Source organism: Cavenderia fasciculata, assembly GCF_000203815.1.
Source record: "Cavenderia fasciculata unplaced genomic scaffold Scf_Dfasci-G-b-205a01.r1-3, whole genome shotgun sequence".
Classification (NCBI taxonomy): Eukaryota; Evosea; class Eumycetozoa; order Acytosteliales; family Cavenderiaceae; genus Cavenderia; species Cavenderia fasciculata.
Window position 1 is genome coordinate 2,260,902 of NW_004457737.1, and position 18,994 is coordinate 2,279,895.

At 40.6% G+C, this 18,994-nt stretch overlaps 4 protein-coding genes across 4 annotated transcripts; 2 read left to right on the forward strand and 2 right to left on the reverse strand.

Annotated features, from left to right (window-relative positions):
• Positions 1-355: 355 nt before the first annotated feature.
• Positions 356-3,358, reverse strand: DFA_03590 (uncharacterized protein; the record flags this gene model as incomplete). The annotated part of the gene is made up of 3 exons (XM_004363135.1): positions 356-2,654; positions 2,940-3,183; positions 3,292-3,358. 3 exons carry the CDS (start codon positions 3,356-3,358, stop codon positions 356-358), a joined length of 2,610 nt encoding a protein of 869 aa, XP_004363192.1.
• A 287-nt stretch (positions 3,359-3,645) lies between these two features.
• accA (acetyl-CoA carboxylase) lies at positions 3,646-12,092 on the reverse strand (the record flags this gene model as incomplete). Its single annotated transcript, XM_004363136.1, has 6 exons — positions 3,646-6,492; positions 6,685-10,482; positions 10,757-10,779; positions 11,363-11,486; positions 11,592-11,693; positions 12,015-12,092. 6 exons carry the CDS (start codon positions 12,090-12,092, stop codon positions 3,646-3,648), a joined length of 6,972 nt encoding a protein of 2,323 aa, XP_004363193.1.
• A 1,781-nt stretch (positions 12,093-13,873) lies between these two features.
• On the forward strand, positions 13,874-17,029 carry DFA_03592 (uncharacterized protein; the record flags this gene model as incomplete). Its single annotated transcript, XM_004363137.1, has 5 exons — positions 13,874-13,898; positions 13,928-14,069; positions 14,657-14,699; positions 14,998-15,020; positions 15,103-17,029. 5 exons carry the CDS (start codon positions 13,874-13,876, stop codon positions 17,027-17,029), a joined length of 2,160 nt encoding a protein of 719 aa, XP_004363194.1.
• Positions 17,030-17,289: 260 nt separating this feature from the next.
• DFA_03593 (uncharacterized protein) lies at positions 17,290-18,960 on the forward strand (the record flags this gene model as incomplete). The annotated part of the gene is made up of 2 exons (XM_004363138.1): positions 17,290-17,295; positions 17,404-18,960. The coding sequence occupies 2 exons, from the start codon at positions 17,290-17,292 to the stop codon at positions 18,958-18,960; spliced, it is 1,563 nt and encodes a 520-aa protein (XP_004363195.1).
• Between the last annotated feature and the right edge of the window lie 34 nt (positions 18,961-18,994).

Genomic DNA, 18,994 nt, shown 5'->3' on the forward strand with positions numbered 1-18,994 from the left:
TTGCAAACACAAACAGTTAAACTAGTTTTATTTTTTTTTTCTTGACGAAACTGTCCAAAAAAGGATATACATGATGGGGCAAGGAGGGCGCACCAACCTTCAGGTTGAGTTTTCACCAGTTGGCAGATCTGTCGTCTTGTCAAATTTCGAGCCCAACCTCGGAAAAAAATGAAAGATATCTTCTTCTTTTTCAATTTCAAACAATTAATAATCGATCGGCATGGAATCCTTATCCTGAGGTAACTAACCCAAATCAGTGGAAATCATTTTCCAACAGATAAACACAGATATAATAGATTTATATAGCTGAGTGATATATAATATTGATTTTAAAATATATATATTTTTTTTTGGTCTAACTTGAAAATAATAAATGTTTATTTTTTGTAATAAACCAAGAACTTGTACAAATAAAAGTATTGGTACGATACTCTTTGATGTCAATTTTTAATAATTTAAAGTGATTTGATTGAATGTCACTGACCAAGTATTGGAGCAAGACTGTTTTACCACCATTGAAAGCTCTCCACAAGTCATTGCGTGTGATTTGATAATTACACTTTTGAACTAGATGGTCGAGTACTTGATAGCGACCAAAATCAACAGCACATACTCCAAGGTTTATCAAGTCTTCTTGAGTGTGTTGAATAGATACGAGGAAAAATTTGACAAGATCAATGTGACCTTGTTCAATGGCATGTGGAATGAGTTTAAATGAAATGAATGGAAATGAGAGAGGAGGCCATTTCAAGAGGGCGTATACAATATATCGTACCAATTCAACTGATCCACTTTGTAATGCCGATGTCAATGTTTGGTGTAGCTGATTATCTCTATAGTTTTTATCAACAAACTTGGTGATTGCTCTAAAAAAGTCTAGGTTGCCAGAGATGGCCACCACATTGAGTAGTTCGAATGAAAATACATAGCCGTCTGGCACCTGTGACAGGATTAGATCAGTAATTTTAGAGTGTCCCCAAAGCAGAGCAGTTTCCAATGCCTTTTGTAATACCTTGACTATATGAGTCTTGTCAAGATGTTGATTGGGTTTCATCATCTTTTTGATGAGCCATTTTACAATTTTAAATTGGTTTAGTTGAGTTGCCTTGTTGAGAAGATCGAGTTGTTTAAAGTAGTGGTATCGCTTTACATCGCTAAATGATGGGTCATATGTAATATATATCTTTTTAATAAAAGCTAAATGACCACCTTTGATGGCCAGATAAATTGTCCTTTCAATGTGTCCAGTATCTTGATTTAGTTGAAACTCGTCATTAAACTCGTCACCACCAACGTTGTCCTTGTTAACCTCGTCTGGACATGTAACAAATTGTGTAGTTAAGTGATTCTTTTTAATTTCTCTTCGGATAATGTCATTGGCAACCTTGTTACCGTGATCTTTGTAATAAATATACATCCAATCGACATCGTTGATCGGTGTTGTCAAGAGTAACAATAGTTCCATTTCTCGTTGTTCCATGACAGCTGCTTGTATCATACCTTGAACCCATCTATTCTTTAGTCGAATGCTCTCTATTCTACCAGACTCTATCATCCATCTCAAATAAACCCATTTATATTCCTTTTCATCGATATCCTGTTTGTTATTATTATTATTATTATTATTATTATTATTATTATTATTATTATTATTATTATTATTATTATTATTTTTATTATTGTTGTTGTCTTGCATACACTGCATGATAGATTTTCTTGTTTGTAATCCTCCTCCTCCTCCTCCTCGTCCACTAGCACTAGCCAGTTTTGATTCGATATAATCGATCATTTCTATATTACTACGTGTTACGGGTGCGGGATAGAGTCGTTGTTTCGTGGTTTTTTGGTAGGATTGGATTCCAATGAGTGTCTGTAGGTGTGTCATGTAACGATCGGGCATCTCTATTTCACCACCATCAAAAAAGTAATCAGAGGCGACAATGTCTAGCCATTGGATATACCTGCTTGTAACGATGGTTTGGTCAGTCGTCGGTGATCCCAACGAATCCCCAAACACCAATCGAAATACATCGAGTGGTAGATGGAAGTGATTCACTGATATCAGCTTCTCAGGTGCACCCCCGAGTCGCTTCAATGTGAAGTTTCGCATGTTTGGTAGATTAGGTGGTAGTTGCTGGATCCACCGACATACTAGACGAGCCATCTCGTCGAGATTACCGGGATCACTTCGACATGAATTAAATAGATCGAGTAAACCCAATTTAAGACTCTGGGTTGGATGTGAGAAGAGAGGGTCTTGCAACTGTCCAGACATGACCATCTGCAATCGATCGAGGAGAAAACTCGTACATGGGACGGACCGAGCCATTGCAGCGCAACGAACTGTTTCAATTCTCCACATTGCATAACCACCATCTTGTTGTGATCTAGATAGTAGTAGTTTGAGTGGGTAGGCAGTCGCTCGATTCTTTGCAGCCCCATTAACAACACTATGACAAAGAAATAGATGACTATGTTTAAAGTAGATATAGTCAAATATGTCAATGTCTTGTTCAGTCACCATCTCACACAACAGTGCAACGTCATTGCTATCTAGTAGTGTTGTCAAGTGATGTCTATGTGCCAACTTGTGTCTGAGTAGTTTTAAATATCCATTTCTAATCATCCATCTAATATTCCTCATATCCTTGTATCTAAACATTCGCATTGGATCAGCAGGTAGACTTCCATCACCCAAATGCTCTAATCGATGTATTCGTACTTGTTCAAAGATACATCGTACCAAAACTTTACTTTTAAACACCTTGTTAAATACATCCTCGAAGATAATAAGATATCTATCTTTATCATTCATTCGTATATATATTCTTCTTCTTCTTTTTAATATATTCTAACAACTACTAATTTTGTCTTTTAATTCTTTTAAAACATAAAGAAATCCCAAAACTCCCAAAGTTTGATTTCTTTATTATGTTTACTTTACTGGAATTTGTTTGTAAGGTTTAAGTAAAGTCAATGAGATGGTAAGTGGTGGACTTTCTTTGCATTGGAAATTACCTTCTGGTAGTTGGTATACCTTTCCTTGACGAGTCAAGGTGACCGATGACATTGTCATTACACGTTCACTACTCCAAATATCTACACCAGTCTTGCTTTTTACTTGACTAAATTCTAAAATCATTTGAAGAGGGAATAAGCCCAATGTAGAATTCCCATATGTAGCTACATATATCAAAGAGGAAAAGGAAAACAAAAGGAACGCTTGTCAATAATAGTGAACTATTAAAAATGAAGATCATCAAAAGTGTTAGTTCAAATAGATTTACTTACATGATCCATCTATAGTTGAAGTTCCTCTCTCATGAACTACTTTAATGGTGGTTGGAAAAACGTTCATTGTTATTGTTATAAATCGAAATATCAATTGAACATTAATAAATAAGCAAGCCGTCATCGCAGGACTCTGTTTGTTATTTTTTTTTATACCATTTCCAAACACAAATGGCAAATGCACGGTTAGGTTCATGCATGGTCACGTGCACATAAAATAGATTTCAAGATTAAAAAAAACACATACTCTCAACCTTGAATTTTAGAGAGGATTGGAAAAGGTTCATAATTATTTTGATTTAAGTTTAATTTTAATTTATTTAATTTTAATTTATTTAATTATGAAAAAAAAAGTTATTGATTTAATTTTGATAATAAATATTTCTTTTGATCGGGAGGTAAAGAATTTAATATTTGTACAAAACCGTCGAGAACAGCTTCATTGTCTTGACCATTGAATTCCATGATTTGTTGTTGAATGTATTGTGAACGCAGCTGCGAGATTCTTTCGGTGAGAAGGGTAAACGATTTGTCGATAAAGTCGGCACGCCATTCGTTGTTGTGCAATGTTTCGGCGGGGGTGTTGGCCGGTGCAATGTTGGCGATCCAGCCGTCGAGCAATTGACGACGCTGGAGACGCGAGAGCGTGGGGTTGACACGTGCAATGAGACGGAGTTGTTGTTCCTCAAAGAGACGGCATCGGAGACGGTTGTAAAAGTAGAATCTCGATGTCTTCCATTGGACAACGTCGGCAATGACTCCCTTGGCCTTCATACGACCCGGGGTGTCGTGGAGATCGGCAAATTTAATGGCGATCTGTTGGTAGATGGAAAGGAGCTCCTTTTCACGGGCGGCAGCTTGGGCACGCAGGGGTTTGGCGTCGTCGGCACTGGCAGCTTGGGCAATCTCGGCGTCGAGCTGGATGAGACGGCTGTCGAGACGATGCATAGTGCGGATGAGCTCGGGGTCACGATACTTGATCTCGACGATGCCGTTGGGCTCGAGGACACCACCACGGGCACTCTCAGACGCGTACATTTCCATCATATCGAGATTGATGGTTGAGTCTAGTACGACCCAGGCACCACCACGCAACTCACCTTCGGGTGGGATGTATACAATGACTGGTTGTTTATAGTCGCGTAGGTTATCGACAATCATCGAACCAAACTTGAGTATCTCGTCAAACATGTCACGCATACCACCCGAGAACCCACGCCAGTTGGCGAGGATAAAGAGTGGTAGTTCTTCACCATTGTTAAAGTCGGCGATAGCTTGAGCCGTCTTGAATGAGGAATCGGGGTACCACACCTGAGCAGCTTGCGACGAGACAACCTCTTGCGAGAGTGGGTTGGCTGGGTCAGCAGGGACAACCTTTTCAATGGTACGTGTCTCGACACCAATGACTCCGACTGGAATACCACCCAGACGGGCACGACCGCAGACGACTGTCTTGGCCCATCCACCTAATGTCTCGGTAAACGAGTCACGATCAAACAAACCACTGATCCATACCAATGGGTCAATATCTGATGAATGTCCTTGAATCATATCGCGTATATTGTATTTGGTGTTGAGCGATGGGTCGAAATCAATCTCACGGTTGGGAGTATCGATTGGTGCTAGAATGGGCACCATCTCACCCTTGCTACGTGGTACGTATGACACCCAGTGCAAGATCGAGCGAATACCTGCCAACTCATCATTGACAGAGATGTGAGACACACCATTTGGATACATGATCTGTGCACCACCCAACTGCTGGTTAGATTCATACACATCCTTGCCAAGCACCTTGTTCAATGCCGATGCACCCGTTAGAATGATGGGTGCGTCGTTTTGGATGGTACGCTGACCAAGACGAACGAGGTAGGCGCCAATACCGACTGAACGACCAGTGACGAGGGTGATGGTAAAGATGTCCTTGTAGGCCTTGGACGTCTCTCCAGCAATCAAACCACTCCAACTGAGATTCTCAACACCAATACCATTCTTTTGACCGATAATGTCGGTGAGGATCCACTTGTCGTCTTGCTTGACTGCGCTGATGGCGTTGGTCTCGGCAAGACGTTGGTAATCTTGGTCTTCGAGGTAGAGTGCACGCACACCCTTGGACGGGTCCTTGTCGTTGTTCCAGAGTACCTTGAACTTTTGCTTGACCTCGTCGGCCAGACCGATACGTGCACCCGAGTTGGACGATAGGTAGATACGCGGGATCTGCTCAGTACGAGCCGTCTCGGAGGCAAGTTGGAACAACAAATCTTCTTGTGGTCCAAACGACCCAATTTGATGAGTAATATCGTTGGCAATAACGATGACTTGACGACCAGCAGGGTACTCTGGTGTGTAGAGCGTCATGCGCCATGCGACCATACCAATGTCGTTGTAGCCAATTGGACGATACGTCTCTTCGAGCTTGGGACGTATGTCTTCGGGTAGCTGGCAGAATGGGACGGTTGGAGGAACATCTGTCTTGGTGCCGGGTGCCAAGATGAGCTCGACGGCATCGACGACGGCGCGAGGAGGTGGGTTAACCTTTTTGGGATTGGCACGGTTTGCGTCCATGTACTCGACCCACAGCGACTGCAAAGCCTCTTGGAAGAGGTCGGGGAAGTCATAGACATAGGTCGTGTCAAGACGCTGTGCCTTGAAACGGTTACGTTGCACGGCGTCCATGATAGGGTAGGGGGTGTCGACGGGCATGCCCTCCCAGATACCACGGTTGCTGCCTGGCACGACGGCAAACACGAGTTGGCCGGCTGCGTTGAGTTGTTCATAGTAGCAGTACACTTGGAAGGCGTAGCCGGTTGGGTTTTGCACAAAGAAACGAACGGGGATGAGCTGGTTCTCCTTGCGCAATTTGCCCTTGACCTCGACTTGTCCAACACGCAGCTTCCACATACGTGCGCCGAGACGGTCACCAATCTCCTGCACGACATATCCAATCATACGCTCGTCAAACATGACCTCGGGTAAGATGTTGAGGAAGATGTTGTGGTTTTGTGCGCGTTCGTAGCGCTTGGCACTGGCGATGGTCATCTCAAGCGCTTCGAGAGACTCGGACAACATGGCTTCAATCTGGCTGAGCAAAATATCGACAATCTTGATCTCATTGCTGCCCGAGAGATCACCATAACGCAACACTGAACGCACAAAGAAGCATCTGTCGGCGTCTGGATCAGTCTCACGCTTTCCACGTTCCTGTGCATAGTAGAGATGTATACGCTGGCTCTGTGTGGGGACGTGTGAGATGTCAAAGTTGGACAGCTTACGTACTTCAAGATGGTAGGCCATGGCAGGCTCGATGTGACGGAAGATAGGGTCCTCGAGGTACATGTGACGCTCGCGGAATGTGTAGTATTTGGGTTGTTGACCGACCTCTCCGCAGCATACAAAAGTGACACGACGCACACGAGCAGTAATGAGCTCACGGTAGTTGCTCTTGAGGATGGCCGCAAAACGCACGGTCGCGCTATTCTCCTCTGCGAGTGTGTCGGGGTAGTAACCGGTGAGAACGACCGAGAGGATATCGGTTGACTCGCCACCTTGATTCTTGGGACGACCGCCGTTAAAGTCGTCCTCGACATTGTAATATCTGAGTATTTGTGGTAGTGTCTGTGCAAAGCTAGTCTCGTCGGCAAAGTGCACCATCATACCATATCGAAGCTTGCATTGGTCTTCGACAGCTTGTAAACTGTCGGTCGAGTCGGTACGCAGCATTGACAACCCGTTCATGATGGGGTTGTGTGAGCGCGAGCCATTCAAACCGGCACCGCCATTATGTGAACGCGAAAGTGCCATATGTTGCTGTTGCTGCAGTGTTGGGCTGTTGTTACCTGATGGCAGTGAGATGTAAAAGTGCCACTCTACACAGTTGAACCCGCGTTGCTTGGATCGCTCGTCAAGCGAGTCAGTCACACGGGTGTCCTCTACAAAGTATGAACGATATGAATGGCGTATATACGCCTCCATTGCAACCTTTCTCGTGGATGCACAGTCTGCTGTAAAGTTGGGCACGAGGATATCGCAAATCTCGGCCGTCTGTTTGGTCAACAATGACATTTCCTTGAGATAGGCAATTTGGTTGAGTGCTGGTGCATTGATTGATGTTGGAGGTGTAGAGGATGAAGAAGATGATGATGTTGTAGAGTCAGTTGATCCCTCGAGATCGGCAGCAGACTGCTTTTGAATATCAATAATATTTTTGATGGAACGACGTAGTTGGTCGACACGCTGGTCACCCGATGGCAGCTGACTGTTGACTATGATTTGTTTGGCACGCAACGAGATCTCAATGGATGCGCCAGACAGGCCTGACAGCTTCTTGAGCTGGTCGGTATAGTCGGCGGTCGAGTTGGTGGCATCGATCTTTTTGAGGATGGTTTGGACGAGGGCATACTTTTTGCTTTGTGGGTGGATCGAGAGGGCAACGTCGCCAACCTTTTTAATGTCGTCCTTGTAGAGCTGACGCACGCTCTTGAGGACGGTCTGGATGTTGCGGTGCTGTACCAAGTCCTCGAGTGTGATAAAGTCCTCGAGGATGGAGCGCACCGTGGCGATACGGGCACCGCCGGCGCCGTCGACGTAGCGTTTGGCGAGGTCAGCAATCGGCGCGACGGTCGTAGCGATAGTCTTGGCAGCCGACTCGTTCTCGACCATCTGACGTGTCAGATAGTTGTTGAGACGGTGCAGGAGCACCTTGGAGGTGAACTGGTCGCGTTGGACGAGTGCATTGCTTATTTCCTCGCGGATCAACTCGCATAGCGGCGCGGGGATACGGTTATGAATCACCGACAAACTCTCGTTGAGCTCGTAGTAGGGGAGCAGGGGGTCGGTCATTTGCACAAACAAATTGTCGATCAGAGTCTGCACCGAGCACACTTCATAGCCCGTCAACACATTCTTGACGGCCACCAAAGTGGCCTTGGCGAGTTGGTGTGGTTTCTCGCCACGGAGAATGGGTGGCTGCATGCGGTCGAGTGTTCCGGCAAACACGGTTGATTTCTGCACGGCGCACCCTTCCTCGAGCTCGAGGTTGGCGATGATGGCGCCAGCACCCATGGCCCCACCCTCTGACAGGTGGAACTTGATACGTCCACTCTCGGGGGCGACGAGGGGCATGTACATCTTCATGACCTCGATTTCGGCATAGGCCGCGCCCTTGGAGACGACTGATCCGTCGTCGACGAGGTAACGCACGAGCTTACCAGGAGAAGGAGTACGCAAGATGGATGGATCGTACTCTTGTGAAAATGTGCATGTCTTTTGGTCAATCATCAGGCGCAACCCAGTGACTTCATCGCGGCCATAGACTACATGTGTCTTGCCATTCATCATGACAATCAAACCACCGTCAGTCATGCCAACCACGTTAACGTCTACGATATTGGTCTTGTCGCGCACAAGCACGATGGCAAAGCTGGTGGGTGACCGACGGATCACCTCGAATTGATACTTGATGTTGTGGTAGATGAGTTCGACGGGCACGATGTTGGCGAGCAGCTCAAGTGATGGCAGTTGACCAACAGTCACCTGGCCTGTAAACTCGACCAATCGTTGCTGGTAGGTGGTGTATGCTTTGTATAGTGCACCGCACAGTACGACAATCTGAGTGTCGGGTTTGTGCGACTTGATCTTGTCGGCGATACGTTTGTCGAGCCAACCCGTGTGGATGGCGTTGTTCTTAAAGTCGTCTGTCTCCAAGAGATGGATAATGTACTCTACGGGCGTGCGAATGTCGCCACGAATCGAGATCTCTTTGAGTCCGAGCACCATGCTCTTGCGTGCGTCCTCTCTGGTGGGGCCCGAGGCAAAAATGTGGCCAAACTGCGAGTCGGCGTATTCGTGCAGGCCACCGTTGGCACCCACACTAAAGTATCCCCACACGTTGGGCGTGCTGCGAAACGTGAGTTCATGTATACCTCCCGAAGTGGGCTTGAAGCCTTCGTCGGGGTTCTCACCCGTGATACGCACGGCGATGCAGTGGCCCTTGGGTGGAAGACGCTTGGCATAGTCTTGAAGGTCGATAGCTGCGTCGCCAAAGGGTGTCTGGCCGTAGAGACGGCGAATATCTGGTATGCGGAACAACGGGATACCCATGGCAATCTGTAGCTGCGTGGCGGGCAAGTTGACACCCGTAATCTCTTCAGTGACTGGATGCTCGACCTGTAGACGTGGGTTAAGCTCGAGGAAAAAGTAGTCGCCGTCTGCAAACAGGTACTCGACCGTGCCGGCACCGACGTAACCCACTTCTTTGACAAGACGCACGGCTGCGCGCTCCATCTCGAGCCAGACCTCTGGTGTGGGGGCGAGGGCAGGACCTTCCTCGATAATCTTTTGGTGACGACGCTGCACAGAGCAGTCACGTCCGTTTAAAGAGATAGCTTCACCATACTGGTCTCCCACAATCTGTACTTCAAGATGACGTGCGTTGGGCACGAGTTTCATGATAAAGACGGGCGAGCCTGGCACCTCTGACTGCACCTGACGAAAGGAAGCGGCCAACTCGTCCATCGAGGTGACCTTTCTGATACCCTTGCCGCCGCCACCCTCGCTAGCCTTGATCATTGCGGGGAAGCCGATCTTTTCAATGACCTCTTTGGCCTCGTCGACCGTCTCGACGGTTGCCTTGCGATAGATGGCTGCGTCGACACCACCCGTAGCCTGGTAGTCGACTGTTAAACCCTGTCCACTCCATGGCACACAGGCCACTCTTGCAGACTGCGCGACAATGGTCGATGCGATCTTGTCTCCGAGATCACGCATGGGGCCTGCGGGTGGGCCTATAAACGATATACTGGTGCTAGTTTTGCTCAGCAAGTCTGGCAAACGTGGGTTCTCTGATGCGTGGCCCCAGCCAGCCCACACAGCCTGCACGCCCGCGCGCTCGGCCAAATCCACAATTGTATCTACATTGGCATAGTTGTTGTTGTTGGAGCCGCCCGGCACCTCGATGATCTGGTCTGCCATACGGATGTACTCGGCGTTGGCCTTCATATCCTCGGGCGTCGCCATCACCACAAACTCGATGGCTCGCTCATTGCCAAAATGTGTGTATGCCCATTTTCGAACGGATCTGATTGCTTTGACGGCTGCTATACCATTGTTGGCAATCAATATCTTTTTTATAATCTTTGTTCCATTTAGTTGATTAATGTATTCTTCCAATATCAATGATTTTGAATGGTCCATCTAAAAAACAAAAAAAGTCAGTCATGTTTCAATTGATTTCCATGGTTTTCCAAAACTCTTTCTTCTTACCTTTTTTGTCTTCTATATGTTTGTGATATAAGTATATGTGTATAATATAATATATATATGTGATATTATAATTAGGAATTATTACTACCGACTATGTGGGATAATAAAACCTAACCTACTACTACTACTACTACTAGTACTACTACTTCTACTACTTCTACTTCTACTGTTACTACAATTTGATTTCGTTTGTAATAAACTATACATGCATAATAATACCAGCCGTTGCTATATTATTATTATTATTATTATTGGTTATTGGTTGTTTGGAAAAAGGCAAAGAAAACCCTTAACTACTATAAATATTGTTCTATATATATATATATATAAATTGAATATTAATATATTGATATAATTTAGGTTGGGATTATTGGATTATTGGTAAAACAATATTGCTGCTTTTTAATTGAACAAAACTAGTAAAGTTTAAAGATTATTTTAACCTTGGACACCTGTCCACCAACCAACATAAAACAAAACGCACAACACACATAACATATACACACACAAAAAACAGGTCGGAAATGAGTGATGTAAAGTACTCAACATCATCTGGCAGATCTAAAATATATTTTAATTCATTTGTATCGCGTGCGTCTTTGTAATGTTTACTCTAGTATAGTATATCCAATTATCTTTTCTAGATGATGGAGGGGGATGGGATGCAAGACCGATCCGAATAAACAAAGCAATATTGTTGTTTTGTCACAAATAGAAATATGTTGTTATATATAAATCTTTTAAACTATAAACCAACTCTATAGAAATTCCTCCAATTTTTATAACATCTAAATTCTTAAATTGAACTTACAATATAATATATTGTATTGAAGTTGATAATGTAATGCTACAGAGTTGTTATTATTATTATTATTATTATTAATTTTAGATATTGTTGTTGGGTTGTCAATCTTAAAGGCTTGTTGTTGGTTATACTGTTATGATGATGATGATGATAATCCTTTTCCTTGACTGCTTTGCTGTTATTCCAATAATTAATTAATCAAACCGACGTTGTCACTTGTCATTCATTCAAGTACTATTATTCTTCCTTGTTCTTGTTCTTGTATGAATCTCTGTTTATCTTGCGGTTGTTGTTGTTGTTGTTGGTCAATATAAGTTATGTACATCTCTCCACCCATCTGCTAAACCTGTTACCACAACATTATTCATTATTGAACCTTTCAAACAATATGTTTATAAATATGTTATAACATTCGATTATCTATTGGTTGGCAGAGTATCCTATGAACAAGTAGAGAGAGAGAGAGAGATATAGATATAATATGACACCTCCCCTTTCACCACATCATACCATTCTGACACACGACGACTACATACAAAAAGTCTTCTACTTCATAACCAAAACGCACACCCCTTCCTTCTCTTCCTCCTCCTAACCATGTCACAAAGATTATCGATTTTATATATCTTCAACCCCTTTGCTCTCTTAATAGTCACACACTATTATTATTCTTCACCGATATTGTGTCAAATAAACAATGACAATCTTGATGAACACCACCATCATTCATCTTCATCTTTTCTCTCTCTCTCTCTTTCTCTCGTGGAAATGGTGCAGTTCTTTCTTTGTACAATCACATGTATGTATAAAAGAGAAATGTAACAAAAGTTACAAACACTACTATAGCTACAAAGGTAATACCAACATTTTAATTAATAATGTTCTTTTTAAACTGTGAATGAGGAATCGATTGATTGATAGTTAAACTCTTAAGAGACTTGCTATAGTTGGTTTTTAATATAAATAATATATAATATAGATTGATGTCGTTACTAATATTGTTGTTGTATCTGTTATCTTTGATATTGTTATTATTACTATTGTTGTTGTTGTTTTTGTTTTTGGTCTGAACAAATGAACTATTTAATAATAATAATACAGATATATATATATATATATATTTAAAAGAATAAGAAGAAGAGGATAGGGATAAGGATAGATGAAATGGATAGGATGGGATTATAGAATAAAAGTTAATAAAAGAAAGACAAAACCAAAAAGTGTTTTGGTCCAATAAGGTGTTGTCAGGTGACGCCACACTTCAACCCTTTGGTCTCCTTCCTGTTAAAGTTGTAGGTGCCTCTTGAGATACAGAGCCTGTAACTTTCTAGTTCCCTCAGTTTCCCAAAGCCGGCTGAATTTCATCTGCCAAAAACTTTCGTTTTTTATAAATATCTTCAAAGTTTTATCCACTGAGAGATCAGGGATTGTTGACTTTATTAATGTATGAAAGATAGATAGAAAGATATTTGGCAGTAGATTACATAAGGGAACTTACACACTCAAAAGTGCAATGGGAACCGACAAAAAACAGCAAACTAACACTTCTCTCTCTTTACTACTCAAGTTGTTTACAACTAACTTTTCAATCGATCTTTATCTCAATTAATATCATTCATTGACCCGATGCATTGAATTGATTCAGTCTTTACTATTCTTTTCAAAACAATCAGCTGACCTCACCAAGATTGCATCATCTGGTTCGATTCTAATGATTGATTATTTAAATCATCATTGTATCTATACTTGTTTAAAGGACAAATAGATATACTCCAACATTATATCATCAAACAACCAGAATTGAAGAATACTCTTCTTCAAAATGGTCTTGTCACTCGAAAAGATATAAAGGATACTATGACAGAAAACCATATGGAGATGTTTCTATACCTTTTGAAAAAAGGGTATTTAAAATATTATCATTGTCGTAACCAATTTATTTAAATGCGATACAACCTTTAATTAGCAAAGGATCGTTATAATAATCCTAAACTACGAATCATATCAGGTCACTCACCACATTGCACCTGGAAATGTAAAGTAATGTTTGTCACCACAGTTGTTTCTGTATAGTCTTTATTATAACAGTTCATTCCTCTTCACAAACAATGTAATAAGATAGCTATTTAAATATCAATCAATTTCGAATCAGATAAAAATAAATGATTGATTTCTTTTTTATTTATTTTTATCTGATTTGTGGATGGGTCGGTCACTGAGGAATATACCGATACGGTTGGTCACTCACTCACTCAATATTCCTTAAACAAAGGATCTAAAGATTATTATAAATAAAATCTGGTGGTGGACCAGAACCCAAATTTACCAGAATGCAGGGTGGCGGCCGAGAATAACAGCCACTATGACGATACACTTTATATTGATTTGGTATAAAACATCAAGTTTTCCAGCAATATTTTCATTCAACTGAAACTGTTCATTCTACAATTTTAACAACAAACAACAATAACATCTTCATCATCATGCCTCTTTTTGGTAATTATTTATTTGTTTAAAATGGTTGACAGTATCGTTGCACAACGTTATTAAGTTCTTTCCTTATTTCTTTAGAAACAACTGTATCTGTTGCCAAGACCCCAAAGGTTCAAGAGGTTCCAAAGATTCCGAATCCCCAAAGAGACAATATAAGATTTGGACCAACCCCAGTCGATGGAAGTGGGAGCAAAGGTGGTTCATCATTATGTATTATCCAGTAGATTACTCCCCAATTCAATTCGTGTCTTGACAACCAACCCAACCCAACCCAACCAACTTCACAAGTACTATAGACTTGTTTAGATAGATCATAAAGGAAATATAGTTGTTCAATTTTATTAATAAACTTAAAAACATTTCTTTGTAATAAAATAATTTGTCTTCTTGTCTTGGTTGTTTCATTTGGGATCTTTTATAATTATATTTATGTGTTCGCTGTATAAATATTTATATACTAAATTAGTATCATCGATTGCAAATATAGATTCCAGACTGACCAATTAATTATTATTGAATGATGTTCAATCTCTCACACTTTGTTTTAGTGTATTTTTTTTTTTTTTCCTTTTCAACTATGGGCTGTATGTGAAGAGATATCTTCATTTTTGTCTATCTTCATAACTAACTAACTAATAACTATCTATCTATCTAATTTGTAGTTGTTTATCACATATTTACAATCAGTTTAATATTCCTAACATGATTCATTCATCTCAACTTTAACATTTATAAAATGACAGCAAATATATATATTTATTTGTTAAAAAGGCAACTTTAACAATCAAATATAACTCTATATTCTAGTACTTTGAATGAATCAACAACATTAGAATATTCTTCTTCTTGTGTGTGTATTAAACAAAGGAAGTAATCACTCGCTCACTCAGAAACAGAAGAAATGCATTGTTCCCATTTGATAGTAAACCACCTCTATCACTACTCTCTTGTTGCTTACAACTTTTTTCAATCGGCATTGGAACCATCTTCAATCTTTCATTCACAAATGTGGTATGCCCATACAGAGAGATACTAATCAATCCAATCAAATCTCTTCCCTCCAAAAAACAACGGTGATCATTTTGGCGGGAGGGAGTTTAATATGATTGGATTGATGTTCATTACACTAAAATGATTATTTTCAATAGTACTCAAACACAAATAGAATAATGTATGTATATAAATAGTAACTATAACAATAACGATCCTCATTTTGTTATTAAACTCAATCTTATTTATTTATTTAAATAAAGGGATAAGAAATATATCATATTATTGTTTAAGAATATATACTTGAGAGAACAAGTTAAAAAGTTCTTTCCAAAACCTGACTTGGTCGAAGGTTTAAGAGTGTATCGTTATGATCATTGGCATACTGCTAATCAAATGTTGGAGTATGGTTATGGTGGATTGTTACTCGACAAGATCAACAGAGGTATTGTCGTTCCTTTTCAAGGCAACCAAGCTATCGAGTTGATATGTGAAAAGGTAACAGACTATGACATGTTTATGCAGTTTTACAACCTCAAAAGGGATGCATTTCTGTCAAAACATCTCGTATCGTGTGCAATCAAAGGTGGAAATGTCAGAATTGTACAGACTCTTCTTGACCAGATCACTCCAATGACAGTCTGCACAGACAATGCCTATGTTATGGCTGTCTATCATGGTCGACTCGATGTGCTAAAGTTGTTGATTGAAAGAAAGGTTGAATATTGTGCTGGTGACATATCTCGAAGCCTACAACTGTTGGATTCAGGCTGGACATCCAATGACCTATCTTGCTATGGTCTCCGACTCGACACCCTAACGATTCGAGACGCCACCGATGCCATGGCAGCATTCAACTTTCTCAAAAACAGTAAACAATTCAAATCAATACCCGATGTCTTCAACCAAGGTCCAGACTTTAATGAACGCAAAGGCAACTTTGGTCCATTTGTACGATACGAAGAGTTTCTGAAAAGACATCCCCACATGCTTGACAACAGACCCTACCTCACTGAATACATTCGGTTGTTGCAGTCTGGTTCAAGTTTTGGCCGTTCAAAGCTTCAGCGCATCAAACACGAGCTATCCGATCCCAAACTCAATATTCAAGATTTACTTAAAGATAAAACGACAAAATGGTATAAAATACGAGCATTAATCAAATGCGGGAGTTTGGATGATATGCCTGCCATCATTCGCAGCATCGATATTGGTGGACCCGAGGTGTTTGACGAAGCAGTTTCTCGAAAAGATGAAAATGCACATTTGGTGGTTGAACTGTTACTCAGCAGTGGAATGAGTATCCCCCAACCTTGGCGTCGACGTAAAGTGGATTCGGATAAAACTTGGGATCTTCTCGAACCACTTTTACCACATGGATCTGAAAGAGAACCACAGAGAGACTCCTCGAATCATTATGTAGACAATAGAAAAGAATCAAGCAGAAGAGCAAATGTCATTTGCAAATGTATGTCATTGGAATTGTTTTTCGTACATTGCCGTCAATACACCAAATACTCTCAATATGACCATGATCATTTGTATAGCGTCATTACAAATGGAAGTGCCCAAAGTTTGGAATTTGTAAAGTCAATAGTACAACATCCAAAATTTCCAACCAAAGAGTCAATTTGTCTCACCAAGATTGCATCATCTGGTTCGATTCTAATGATTGATTATTTCAAGTCATTGTATCCATTATGTTATACCGATCGTGCACATTCACGTGCTCTCTTGGAATCAGGACAAGTAGATGTACTCAAACATTATATCACCAAACAACCAAAATTGAAACGTATTCTTAGCGGTCTTGTCACTCGAGCATATATCAAGTATCTCTTGACAGAAAACCATATGGAGATGTTTCTATACCTTTTGAAAAAGGGGTATTTGGAATATTACAATGGTCTTCAATCAACGTCTGCATATAAAAAAGATCCAATTTGGAAAGGTATTATTTTATTTGCAAAGGATCGTTATAATAATCCTCAAGAAACAGATGATGATGATGATGATGAAGAAGATGAAGATGAAGAAGAAGAAGAGGAGGAGGAAGAGGATGAAGAGAAAGAGGAAATCATAAAGATACAACCAAAAAGAAAAAAGCCAGAAGCAAAGCAAGAACCAAACGGCACCACTAAAACAAAAATGAAGAAGATTGAACAACCAAAAAAGAAATCAAAGAAATAACTTTAAATTATATTATTATTTAATTATAAATAGTATCCATTTTCTTTCTTTGTTGCTTTGATCAATAAAAAAAAAAGTGAAGTTTTTAATATATATATAAATATAAAAAAATCAACTAGCTGAACTTCAATACTATTGCAAGTTCCCCCAAAAATACTTACTTTACTTCGAAACACACAAAAGATGATTGTTAAACACACAAAAGAACACTAGTAAAATGATTATTTCAATAGTAGTAGTTCTCAAACACAAATAGAATAATGTATGTATAAAATAATAACGAGAGTAATGTGATAATTAGTATTAATAAACTCAATCTATTTATTTATTTATTTAAATAAAGGGATAAGAAATATATCATCATTGTGTTTAAGAATATATACTTGAGAGAACAAGTTAAAAAGTTCTTTCCAAAACCTGACTTGGTCGAAGGTTTAAGAGTGTATCGTTATGATCATTGGCATACTGCTAATCAAATGCTAGAGCACAACCATGTTGGATTGCTACTAGACAAGATCAACAGAGGTATGGTCGTTCCTTTTCAAGGTAATCAAGCTATCGAGTTGATATGTGAAAAGGTAACAGACTATGACATGTTTATGCAATTGTATAACCTCAAAAGAGATGCATTTCTGTCACAACATCTCGTATCGTGTGCAATCAAAGGTGGAAATGTCAGAATTGTACAGACTCTTCTTGACCGGATCACTCCAATGACTTTGTGTACATACAATGCCTATGTTATGGCTGTCTATCATGGTCGACTCGATGTGCTAAAGTTGTTGATTGAAAGAAAGGTTGAATATTGTGATTGGGACATATTCCTCAACATAGAGTATTTGGAATCTGGACGACGTAGGGACCTATCTCGCTATGGGATCCAATCTGACGTCATAATGATTCGAGACGCCACCGATGCCATGGAAGCATTCGACTTTCTCAAGAACAATGAACAATTCAAATCAACAGTACCCCATTACATATTTCCACGCTTGACCTCAGCCCAAGGCAACTTTGGTCCATTGATACTGTATGAAGAGTTTTTGAAAAGACATCCCCACATGCTTGACAACAGACCCTACCTCACCAAATACATTCGATTACTGCAGTCTTCAGACCGACGTTACTCTCATTCAAATCCTCATTCAAGGTTTGAATGCGTCAAACACGAGCTATTGGATCCAAGACTCAATATTCGGTATTTACTTTTGGATCATGATACAACAGAGTGGTCCAAAAAAAAAGCATTGATCCAATACGGGAGATTGGATGATATGCCGGCTATCATTCGCAGCTTACATACAGAGATTGATGGATCAGATATCTTTGAAGCAGCCGTGTCTCGAAAAGATGAAAATGCACATTTGGTGGTTGAACTGTTACTCAGTAGAGGAATGAGCATCCCCCAACCTTGGCGTCTATGTAAGGTGGGTTCAGATAAAACATGGAACCTTCTCGAACCCCTCTTACCACATGGATCCGAAAGAGAACCACTGACCTCCTCTCCGTGGTATGAAAAAAGTCGCAAAGAATCAAAAGAAAAAGAAAGAATAGCTGATATCATTTGCAGATGTATGTCATTGGAATTGTTTCTCGTACATTGCCGTCAATACACCAAATACACTGCATACTCTGAATACGATTATAATTCAAAATATGATCATTTGTATAGTGCCATTACAAATGGAAGCGCCCAAAGCTTGGAATTTGTAAAGTCAATAGTACAACATCCAAAATTTCCAACCAAAGAGTCAATTTGTCTCACCAAGATTGCATCATCTGGTTCGATTCTAATGATTGATTATTTCAAGTCATTGTATCCATTATGTTATACCGATCGTGCACATTCACGTGCTCTCTTGGAAATCAGGACAAGTAGATGTACTCAAACATTATATCACCAAACAACCAGAATTGAAACGTATTCTTAAAAGTCTTGTCACTCGAACATTTATCAAGTATATC